General features: G+C 39.2%; 1 protein-coding gene across 2 annotated transcripts; it reads right to left on the bottom strand.

Moving 5' to 3' along the window:
* SLC25A3 (solute carrier family 25 member 3) lies at window positions 4,564-10,755 on the bottom strand. 2 transcript variants are annotated; one of them, XM_005680479.3, is made up of 8 exons: window positions 10,609-10,755; window positions 10,212-10,372; window positions 8,537-8,658; window positions 7,141-7,320; window positions 6,212-6,393; window positions 5,562-5,734; window positions 4,985-5,095; window positions 4,564-4,904 (listed from the first exon to the last, which is right to left on the bottom strand). In XM_005680479.3, the coding sequence occupies exons 2-8, from the start codon at window positions 10,366-10,368 to the stop codon at window positions 4,744-4,746; spliced, it is 1,086 nt and encodes a 361-aa protein (XP_005680536.1). In that variant the 5' UTR covers window positions 10,369-10,372; window positions 10,609-10,755; the 3' UTR covers window positions 4,564-4,743. The 2 variants fall into 2 exon arrangements, with proteins under 2 accessions (XP_005680536.1, XP_005680534.1); XM_005680477.3 differs by lacking the exon at window positions 8,537-8,658 and adding an exon at window positions 8,815-8,939 and having other exon boundaries at window positions 10,609-10,743.

Genomic DNA, 12,135 nt, shown 5'->3' with positions numbered 1-12,135 from the left:
AGGTGGCGGCAGTGTACATTTCAGAGGGCTTGCCAAGTCTCATACAGAAGCTGCCCCAAAGCAGCACGACTCATGTATGGTGTTGATGTGACCAGAAGTGGCCAAAGCAAAGAAGGGAGTTCTAACATTTAAAATAGCCTTACGGGTGACTTCTCTGGTGGTCCAGTGGTTAAGACCTCACCTTACAATGCAAGGGGTGAGGGTTCAATCCCTGGTCTGGGAGCTAAGATCCCACATGCTCCTGGCCCTCCTGGCCAAAAACCAAAACATGAAACAGAAGCAATATTGTAACAGATTCAGTAGACTTTAAAAATGGTCCACGTTAAAAAATAATTAAAACAGCATTACATTAGCATGAGAAAACCCAATCTCATCTATAGAGGCAGAAAATAAATCAGCGGTTGCCTGGGAAATATAGCTTTTTAGAAAAGCAAATTTTGAGGGGTGAAGGATATTTATTACAATATCTTGATTGCAATGATGGTTTCATAGATATATACTTGTGTCAAACTCATCAAATTGTACTCTTTAATAAATATGTGCAGTTTACTGTATATCAGTTATTCCTTCATGAAGTTGTGGGAAAAAAAAAAGGTACGATACAGGGAATTCCCTGGCGGTCCAATAGTTAGGACTCCATACTCTCACTTCCCAGGGCTGGATTCAATTCCTGCTCAGGAAACTAAGATTCCACAAGCCCCATGGCACAGCCAAAGAAAAAAAGTACAATATAATAATCTTAAAAACAAAAATCACCCACAAACATTAGCTTCAGTTTCAAATGCCTAGCATGAATAGTATCTAGATGTATACAGCTAATTACCTCAAAAAGATGTTTATCCCTTTTTTCCTTCCAGTTTTACTGATATATATTCAACATGTAGTACCGTATGTTTAAGGTGTACAGCATAATGATTTGACTTACCTCATTAAGTGATTGCCACTTTTTAGTGAACCTAATTACCTCATGTAAACATAAAATTAAAGAAATACAAAAATGTTTTTCCTTATGCTGAGTACTCAGGATTTACTCTTTAACTTTCATATATAACATACACCAATGTTAATTGTATTTACCATGTACATTACATCATGTACATGTACAATGTAAGTGTGTACCATTTGAATACCTCAATCTAATCCCCTCTTCCTACCCGCTCCCCCTCCCCACCCCTGATACCAACAAATCTGAGCTCTGACTTTTGTCTTTGAAGTAGAATTAACCTGCAGCACTACATACGTTCCAGGTCCACAACATAGTGATTTTTCTATATATTTCAAAATGCTCACCGTAAGTCTAGTTCCTTCCATCACCATACAAATAACTACATTTTTATTAACTATCTTCCCCACCCTACATTTCATACCCATGACTCTTTGTAACTGGAAGTTTGCACCTCTTATTAATCTCCCTCATAGTTCTCTCCACTTCCTGCCAACTCCATTCCGTTTATTTAGTCGCTAAGTTGTGTCCAACTGTTTTGTGACCCCAGGGACTGTAACCTGCCAGGTTCCTTTGTCCATGGAATTTCCCAGACAAGAATACTGGCATGGGTTGCCATTTCCTTCTCCAGGGGGTCTTCCCAACCCAGAGGCTGAACTCGTGTCTCCTGCATTGGCAGGCAGGTTCTTCACCACTAGGGCCACCTGGGAAGCCCTTCAGTACAGCCAACCTGACTGTTGCATGCACGGCACTTTCAGAGTCTGTAAAAACCACTCATGGAACCTTAGTTACTTTCTAGGAAATTCAAGATACATGAACCGTATCAATGGTGAGATCAACATCTCTATAACTTCTGAGGATGTGAAGTCAAGGCTGCCATGCAAAAGAGAAAATGATTCAACAGGTAATACCTGAGGTAAGGGCTGTTGCAGTTCAGTTCAGTTCAGTCGCTCAGTTTAGGAGTAGCTAGTTATTAAGATATCTCGTTTGATGTATCAGGAGGCACTAGATTCATCGAAGCTTGAAATCAGTTTCTTATCCACATTGTATCTGGGATTTTTAACATTTTGTGAATTATCTTACAAATAATAAAAATATTGTGTAAAAAAATTACATAATTTAACTTTAAACTTTTTATTTTGTATTGGGGTATAGCAGATTAACAGTGTTGTGGTAGTTTCAGAGGAACAGCAAAGGAACTCAGCCATATATATATACATGTATCCATTCTCCCCCAAACCCCCTCCCATCCAAGTTGGCACATAACATTGAAGATTATATAATTTGTGCTAAAGAAACAACATGTAACTCTTAATTTGGCAGGAAGACTGACTGCCATGCACCAAACTTGAATATTGTGGACACTCCCCCAAATGGTATCAAAACAGTTCATAAAACTTTCACAAGATACAGATTTGGTTAAACTGTAACTTCAATTTCATTGTATCTATCACTGAAAGTCAAAGTCAGAGTGATGTCTGACTCTTTGCGACCCCATGGACCATACAGTCCATGGAATTCTCCAGGCCAGAATACTGGAGTGGGTAGCCTTTCCCTTCTCCAGGGGGTCTTCCCAACCCAGGGATGGAACCCAGGTCTCCTGCATTGCAGGCATTCTTTACCAGCTGAACCACAAGTATAATTCAGCAAAAATCGACTTTCTGATAATCCAATTAAACTAGTAATCATATATACTCATTCCACTGGGTTCTACTTTGTGGAACAGAAGTTTTATTAAAACTAAATGTGAGAAAACAATGTTATTAAAATTTCCTTATTAGAATATTTTCAGCATGAATCAATTTAAAAATATAAAGTAGAAATTCATATTTTAAGTGGTCATTTTAATTGAATTTTGATGAAATGGTTTTACCTTAGTAATAGCTCTCAAGTATCTCTGAACTATAAATAGCAAGTAATTCTTGACAGCTTGAACAAGCACACTTTATGTCAATATCCACAAATAAAACCTATTTCCTCTCTTGAAAATAAAAATTTGAATCCCACAAGGCTGGCAGTGGAAATCCATCTCATGGTGAAGCTTGGCTGAACCACATACTCTAAATCCAAAGTCCACCTTTGACTGGACAAACGCACACTATTCATACATACCCAATCCCACAGGCTCTTACAATGTAACTGACCCTCCTCCTAGAAGGAGGTGGAGTCAGTGTTCCTTTTCTTTGAAGCTGGGATTTGACCTTCTATGACTTCAGGTGATGAAGAGTATAGTGATCACCTTGACCACCTGCTGGTGGTCAAGACTAAGTCCTAAAAAAGACCTAGCTTCAGAGTCCTGAAATAAGTCCAGCTGCCTTTCAAGGAAAGGCTCAGCCACTAATAGGGAGATACTCAAAGAATCTCTCCTAGCCTGGATGTGAAAAACCCTTTGGAGAGGACCTCAGAGCTACCATCTCTTAACTTCAGGAGAAACCCAGAAGCAGAAGGGTCCAACAGATGCTCCTGAATTCCTGATCCACAAAAAGCTTGAGATCATATTGTCTCTTGCCAATATATTTCAGATGATTAGTTACACAACAGTAACTAATACACACTGGTGACACCAACTGTCACAGCCATCATTGCTTGAGCTCAGACTGCAGCTCTACCTTTTGACAGTTTGGTCCAAATTTATAAGCATAACCCTTCCCTTTCGTCTGCAACACAGGTAAAACAAAGACCGGAACCTTAAACTAAACCTGGTGATGATAATATACAGAAGTTTAACATGCAGTAAGATACACTTGTTTTCTAAACTTAGTTCACTGATCCTTATTACATGGGTTTGTAGTAAGAACATTTCTCTTGCTGTTTAGACTGCTTAGAAGTTTTTTCCTGAGGTCCCATCTGCATAATTTACACAGGGGCTGCAAACTCAGATTATTATACCCAAAGGCCTCAAGGTAAAATGTTATCAGACTTGAAAACAAACTTTATTGTAGACTGGGCTTTACAATTCCTAGCCAAAGACAAGGGGAAACTTAGTAGTTTTTAGAAAAATCATTTTGGGTTTAAATCAAATTACAGATGCGTGAATATATAAAGTGCTACTTTCTCAAGAGCATTCACCTAATCCAGTTGTCAAGTAAGTACCTTTGTGAAAAACTATACTGAAAATAGTTTAAGGTAAACTTTCTGTAACTCAGAAAGTCAGATTTGTGCAAGGACTATTAAGTTACCTGAAATACTTTCTAGCTATCGATAGCTTTGGTGTTTTAAAAACTATCATTCTCAGAATTAGCCTAATTTAGATTAAATTATTTTACAAATAAATAAGGATTAGTAAACTGATTAGGATTTTTAAAAGTATACTAAGTGTTATAAAAATTTGATTATATACTGAAATGTGTTGGTCAAAATAATAACTAGAAATGAATATTTATCCATATTCAAATTGAATAGTTAAATCAAGTTTTTAAAAATTTAGGGCATGGTTCTTAAAAATGTAAGAACTCTCTCGAGTGACCGAACTTGAGACATATGACAACTTACCACAAACAGGGATCACAGTATTCAACCAACAGTAAATTATTTTCCTTGAGGTTTTAATGTATGCATAATTCTTTCTACCTTAGAATTAATTCTTTAGCTTTAAAAATAATTATCAAATCACAGACAAATCATGTACAGTTGGGTTTATTTCCACATTAAGTTTGAAACTCTTGTTTTGACAAGAGTACTACAGTAATTATATTAGGAATAGACAACTTCCCACACTGTCAAATATATAAAAGTTCCTTCTGCATTTTCCTCAAACACTGATCAACACGCAGATTCAGTCCATATTTGCTTTCATTTATCTACTGAGTGTACCCAAGCTTTTTCTTCAGAGATTCTGGCATCTCAGGTGGAGGAGGGCGAGGGAGCCTGAAGTAGACCTTCACGGAGTCATAGATAAACCACTGTAGTGCAGTCAGAGTGCCAATCATGATGATACGGGCAAACAGTCCCTTCCATACTCCTGGATAAAATATGAAATGTAAGTGAAAAACACACTCCCAAGTGTTACTCCTTCTTTAGAGGGGAGGAAACAAATCCTACCTCTAAATCCAAGCCTCTTGAGGACCTGAGAGGCACTGCTACCCTTCTCTTTATTCAACACAGACACCACGGAATCAGCAGGGTGAGAAACAATGGCACAGAAGACTCCAGCTGAAAAAAAGTCAAGACAAATGACCCATTGTGGAGTCAATTAAAAAAACTTTTTTCACATGATAGCTGACAACCTTTCCATGAGTAGTAGAATTTTATGTTTTTTAAAAAACCGTATTGTAGAGCAAGACTGACAAATTATAAAGCAGTCTATCCTATGTAAAACAGAACCACCCTGCAAGTTATATTCAGATTTTAACCAACACTTTCTCTTGTATTAAAAATTTGTTCTTGGAAAAACTAACAAAAAAAGGTGTAGCAGTGAAGTCAATACATTCCCAAGTTTAATTATGACATGCAAACCACAAAATTATTATTTTAGGAACTAATTAGCAAGTATTTATGAGTATATCAAATGCAATAGAAAGGTAAAACTTCTTTGGAATATTTTTCCCTCACAAAGAAGTCAAGAATGGAACTGATTCTTTGTTCTTCATTTCACAAACATGTTCTAAGTAGTTCATACCTATGTAACCTGCCACAAATGTGACAACCAGCTGCTCTGGCTTTGAACATTCACTTCGGGGCTTGGGAACCACAAACTTGTACAATGCTTCAACAGTACGTTCAAAGCAGGCAAACTTCATCATGGTGTATGGTATCTGTCTCATCCAGAGAGGAGCAACTCCCTTGTAGAACCTAGGAAATCAGAAGACTTATTTCACTCAGTTGCACATATTCATCTAGCAGAGTTTTTCATTACTAACAGGAAGTGTCCGCACACCAGTCGAGTCCTGATAGCAAAAAATGGCAGCACAATTGCATGTCATTTCTATCAGAACCTAAGACTAACATGCAGGTATATTTATCTTACATGCCAATGACTCAAGCACCTTTGACTATACAACCAAAAAAGTTGCTGGATGTTTCTTTGACTGGAACTACAAGAAACCAGAAGTTTACAAGTAGAACTCAGCTCAAGACTGGCATCCACAAAGGTGGATCTAAGGAAGCATGTGTGGCCTGACCATATACCAAGTCTTAACGGTGAACACACATGACAGGAATTCTAACAAGGGTACTTTCCAACCCCTAAGTTGAGAGTTAATGTGCTAACAAATACAGTTTTATCAAATGAGTATTTTATACTACATATTTAGGCAAATGTTTACTTACGCCTTTAAGCCTTCTTCCTTATACATTTTGGGAGCTGCATCCCTCAGGGTGTTAGCATAACCTGGTTGGGTTTGAATTCGAACCTTAGCAGCTTCCATAGGAGCCAGAGCAATGTCAGCAAAGAATTCAGCACTGGCAGAGGCAGCCAAATACAGTGATGTGCGCCACAGATAAGCATTCTCCTGAATGAAGAAACACAAGGAGGAACATGAATTGCTGTTGCATTGGCTGTTCTCAGTAAGACACAGTTCCAGAAAATGGTAAATTTCAGGTATTTTAAGTGTTTCTCTATCACACAGTCCACAGATAACACACACCACTGAATACTTCTCAGTATTTAGTGTTTACTTTGGACACCAAGAATATCTAACCAGTCCATCCCAAGGGAAATCAATCCTGAATATTCTTTGGAAGGACTAATGCTGAAGCTGAAACTCCAATACTTTGGCCACCTGATGCAAAGAACTGACTAATTTGAAAAGACCCTGATGCTGGGAAAGATTGAAGAAGGGAGGAGAAAGTGACAATAGAGGATGAGATGGTTGGATGGCATCACCAACTCAATGGACATGAGTTTGAGCAAGCTCCGGGAGATGGTGATGGACAGGGAAGCCTGGTGTCCATGGGGTGGCAAAGAGTTGGGACACGACTGAGCAACTGAACTGAACATCAACCATAGTACACTGTGAATATTTTTAAACTCAAATCCAATTTCCTTGGAAAGCAGCACAGCATTAAAAAAAAAACACTGAAATCTAGTGAAATGCAGTTTGTCTTATTCTGTCTCTATTAAAATAGCCTTATGATTTGAAACATATTCATTCTTTCTGAGACTATTTTTTCTGCTCTAAAACAAGGTGGATTAAACCTTGGTCTTACCCTTTAAGTTAAAAGCTTAGAACTTTCCATTTCAAAATTAAATTCCATACCTCTCCAAGCATGTTGCTGTACAAAACTTTGAAGACTTCATAAAAGCCAAACTTGCAGAGTCCCTGCATGGAGTAGCCAATGAAAGTCGGAGCCCATCCTTTGGCCAAACCACGAAAACCATCCTCTTTGAGTGTAACTGAAAATCCATTAAATATGCCCTTGTACTTTTGTGGGTCCACCTTTACATAAAACGAGAAGAAAAAAAATTAAATGTACCAAAGGGGTAACACTTCTCACAGATAATTTTGTTATTAGTTTTTTCTTTTGGTTCTTATATAATCTCTAGTAACTATACAAAGTTAGGTAAATACAAGTTCACTCCATGTTATCCACTTAATGTCTGTAATTATCTTTGTAAATGTAACTTTTTGTACATTAAAGTCTAGCTTTCTTTCAGTGAGACTTAAGTCTTAATAGGTTATTAAGAGAATAAATTCCTATAAAAATACATAATAAAACTGACACTTTAAGAGATTTTTCCACCACCCAACTCTTCTAACAGCTTAAAAATTAGTCTTAAAGCTACTTTATAAACAATATATCATGTCCACATCCCTGAAATATGCTAGCTCATTAATTATAGTTTTGTGAACTTAAGACAATCAAATTAAATACAAATTAAAAAGGTACATCAACATAATTCTCTTTTGACTTAAATTCACTTTGAGACATGCATAAAACACTCTAGCAAAGGGATACTTAATATTCACTCTATTAACTAACAGGGGTAAAAATCTTATCTATTTCTGCCAGTACTATAAGGGCTGATATACATACATCACCTTCCTCTCCCTGCTAATATTTCAACTTCCTTTCTCTTTTAGGTAAGTAGACTTCTAATCCTGTTTGGGACAAATAAATTTTTGATGTTTGATTATTTTTGCTTCAATAATCCTACTTAAGACATTTTAATTGTAAAAGAAAATCTTTTTATGTAAGTATGCAAGAAGCTTTGCCCGCAAATTTTAAATACTCAAACACTGTCTTTTTTTAAAATCTACAGTGTTGTCTGCCTTGATCTTATCAATAAATAAGAGATATGAAGTCACAACATACAGTACACAAAGAATGACAGCCTGTTACGACACAGAACTGCTTATAGAACGTTACTTGGAGCATAAAAAATCAGCAGGCCTTTAAGAGCTCTAGGCAGAATTAAGCCCAGCAGCAAAAAAGAAAAAAACACATAGCTTTATCTTAAAAGAGGTATTTCTTGGATTTAAAACACTAAAGTACAAATCTTACTGAGTAAAAGAAATTTGAGTTTGGTTTCCTACTAAAATTTCTGGCAGTTGTAATGTCTTCAAATTCTTCTCACTTGTGAAGTCTCTTAATATTATTTGGAATTAAGTCATACACAAAAGAGATGTTCAGTGTTGTCATCTCAATACAAACCTGCATACGGCATTTCACTAAATCCAGAGGAACAACAGCAGTGTGTGTCAGACCACAACTTAAGACCCCACCAAAGCCACACAGTGCATAAAACTTCGCGGAGCCATATTCACAACTGTACTCTGTAATAAGACAAGACACACCATGCATTTTAATATAATACTCATGTTACTGGTTATCAACTTACCTCCTGGACAGTTAGGTTTCCACACAGCTTGTTAGTAGATAACAGCCATGCTTCAACAATGTTTTATTTAGTCCAACATGCAAAAACAAACCTGCATCCTGCATTTAACCAGATCTAGAGGAACCAATGCTGTATGTGTTGTGCCACAGCTAATAATTCCTCCAAGTCCACAAAGGATAAAGAATCTGCCAGATCCATAGTCACAGCTATACTGCTCTGTTTGATTGAAAAAAAAGAATCAAATAAGTATTTCTTCAGAGATGACTAAGGCCATGGAAATGCAAGAGAAACTACATTTCCTTGTGAAAAAGTACAATCACAACTTAACAGCTCTGGCCATGGTTTACAAGTAAACAAAGATAATTTTCCACCTGGTGTGAACATGAAATCCACTGCCAAAATCAAAACAATCGTTTAAAGATTATGAAGGTTCTTATCTGTGAGATACTATCCCTCTCTCATTATGCCATATTAATTTTAAAGAAAGTTTTCTACATCATTAATAGCTCTTCCAATTAAAACCAAACTTCAGATTATTACTGGCTGATAAGAACACATTTCTGAGGTACAAATCAAACTCAAATCGTGTAAAAGCTTGCAAACCTCTTACCCCAACCACTAACCAATACTATTCCCACTTATGGATTCCTATAGTGTAAAACTAGATAAGCAAATTTCTCCAGTCAAATACATTTACTACACAAATGACCACAGTTAACTTTCTAAATTGAAGGACCGATTGATCATGTAAAGGTTTTTTACCCACAGTAAATCTTTATACAGTTTACAAGTGCAAGGTAGGTAACATTTTCAGTACTCTTCCTGCAATTTGGTTTTCAAGTTTCTCTGTATATACACTCCACTGGGATTTAATACACAAAGGATTAAAATAAAGTTGTGTCTAAGCATCAAGAAAACAGAGATGATCAAAAGTATTCCTATCAACTCTTTATCTCCTTTCTGTGGTCTCTCCAGGGCTAAAGATCAGGAGCATTAAAAAAGACTCAGCTATCTCAGGCAGCTTGTGTCTGCTAGTATTAGACACCGGGAACACCCAAGGGAGGGAATAAAGGAACAACTGAGGGAGGGAGCACTTTTAAGAAAATTAAAGCAAAATCAAAGAACAGATAATACAGTTAGAACTACTGCGGCCAGAAGTTATCAAGAAGGCTTTACCCAATACTTTGTCTGCTGACCGAACGGGCTCACCGTGGAGAAGAGAAGGAGCTAGTCACGGCCTCTGGGCTATCGAGGACGTGGAGGTCACGGAGGGAACAGAGCCTAGGCCCTTCCACGTCCTTGAGGAAGAGCCAAGGATCCGACACCCGGCTGAGGGCGGAAAGGGCTGACATCCTCGGACAAAGCAACTGGGCTCCGTCATGAAGGGCTGACGCGTCCTTCCCTGTCCTCCAGGCCGGGCCAGGCCACGAAAGCCGAGGGGGCCACGAGTATACCTCCCGACCGTCTAGGGACAGGGTCTGACCTCACCTTCTACAGCCGCGGCTGCCAGGTTGCGGGAGCGGCGGGGTGGGCCCGGCGGCCCGGCGGGGTCGCTGCGGGGCCCCGCGAGACCATCATGCACCAACTGCAGATGAGGCGCGTTGAAGGGGTTCGCCCGCGCCAGGTGTACCACGGACGAGTACATCTTCCTAGAAGAAGAGGAAGCGGTGGTGAGAGGAAAGGTCAAAAGGGCTGGAAGGCCCGCCAAAGTCACCTGCACGCTGGGAACCCCCACACGGGCCTGGCCTCTTCCCGTCTCCGCGCCCTTGAAGAGGTCACAGCGGCCTCCCAAAAGGAGGAAGTCCACCGCGCCTACAGCCAAAGGAGCACACCACCCGGGCTCTGCTCCCTGCACCTTCAGCGGGGAAGGCCAAACCACACTCACTCCCTAAGATGGCGAACACACAACCAGTCTCTCAGAAAGGCTGCAGCTCACAGAGGCCGAACGTCCTCCGGGCCTTTAGATCTGTGCCCTTCGCGCGTCGTCAGCGCGACGCACACAGCACGTCACTACCGGCAGATAGCACCCATTGGCGGAGAAGAACGCCGAGGCCTTAACGTCTTCTCGTTCTCCTAGCAACCCTATCCCCGCCCCACTCGCCCCAGCCCTTCCGGCCCGGCCTTTGCGCAGGAGGATTCATTCTGCGCTTGCGCGCATTCCGGGCAGGGATTTTTGAGCTGTGTGGGAGCGTGTTTGCGACCTTTTTTTGTCCCTTCACCTTCAAACGTCTCTCTGGCTGCCGTTCTTTTCATTTAAATGAGTCCCAATATAGTAGTCACTTTAAAAAAATGTGGATACATGATGATACATTATTTCGGTGTTAGAATGTCACTACAGTATTTTGTGTCACAACTTCTGCCATTACGGTACTTTTTTTTTTTTTTTTTAAGTTGCATCCATTGACATTACACATAGACTTTCTGCATTTTCCATCAGACTTTAGGAAAGTATTTTAAAAGGAAACGTGTAATAAGAATTCTTAAGACTGCTTGCTGCTTCATCACAATAGTGTATATAACATATAACAGCACTGGGGCTTCCCAGGTGGCAAGTGGTAAATGCTTGCCAATGAAGGAGACATAAGAGACTCAGGTTCTATCCCTGGGTAGGGATGATCTTAAGACATGCCCTGGAGGAGGGCATGGCAACCCCCTCCAGTATTCTTGCCTGGAGAATCCCATGGATAGAGGAGCCTCCTGGGCTATAGTCCGTACGGTTGCAAAGAGTCCAATTGGAGCGAAGTGACGTAGCACGGAAGCACGCAGATGATAGCATTAAATAAATTATTTTTAACAAGTGGGAGTTCAAGGGTGAACTAGAGTGAAAGTGACTGGCTGCAGATTTTTAATGTCTAATAAATTTGGAAAATCTTCTTTAGCTTTACTTAAACAAAGTAATTCTTCTTAATTCTTCTTTAATTAAGAAGAATTTAGTAGAGGTCAAACCTCTGTTAGAATTCTGGCTCTCGCATTTCCCTAGCTATTGCTAAACTAACTTTGGGAATTTACTTCATCTCTGTGCACCTGACTGTTAAATGGTAGAAACAGAGCTGGCCTCATGGGCCTGTTACCTGTGCAGTTATACATGATCTATGCTTGGTTTAATTTCTGTTGTCACCGTTTTGAAATATTAATGAACAAGAGACCCTGTGTTTTTCATTTTGCACTGGGTCCTGCAGATTATGTAACTGGTCCTGGACAGGAGTCATACCTTTCCTGCAGAGTTTGTGAAAACTCAGTGAGATAGTATCTTTTTTTTTTCGTCCATTTTTGTCTGATTAAATGGACTTGAAAAATTAAGCTAAGTCATGTGTACTAATGGTAGCAATATTGACTAAAATTCCATTCCTATATAAGCATGCAAGATTTTTATAGAAAATTAGCATTACAATATTAGAAAATTATTCACTAT

Source organism: Capra hircus, chromosome 5 (assembly GCF_001704415.2).
Source record: "Capra hircus breed San Clemente chromosome 5, ASM170441v1, whole genome shotgun sequence".
NCBI classification, from domain to species: Eukaryota; Metazoa; Chordata; class Mammalia; order Artiodactyla; family Bovidae; genus Capra; species Capra hircus.
This window is presented reverse-complemented; position numbering and strand designations above follow the sequence as displayed.

What these genes read in the sequence shown, in the direction of transcription:
- SLC25A3 (XM_005680477.3), bottom strand. Translation starts at nt 10,368, where the DNA reads ATGTACTCGTCCGTGGTACACCTGGCGCGGGCGAACCCCTTCAACGCG. An exon ending in TGGTTAAATGCAGGATGCAG is followed by an intron (nt 7,321 to 8,814) that starts GTTTGTTTTTGC and finishes TTTTATGTAAAG; the next exon opens with GTGGACCCACAAAAGTACAA. An exon ending in CAAGAGGCTTGGATTTAGAG is followed by an intron (nt 4,905 to 4,984) that starts GTAGGATTTGTT and finishes TATTTTATCCAG; the next exon opens with GAGTATGGAAGGGACTGTTT.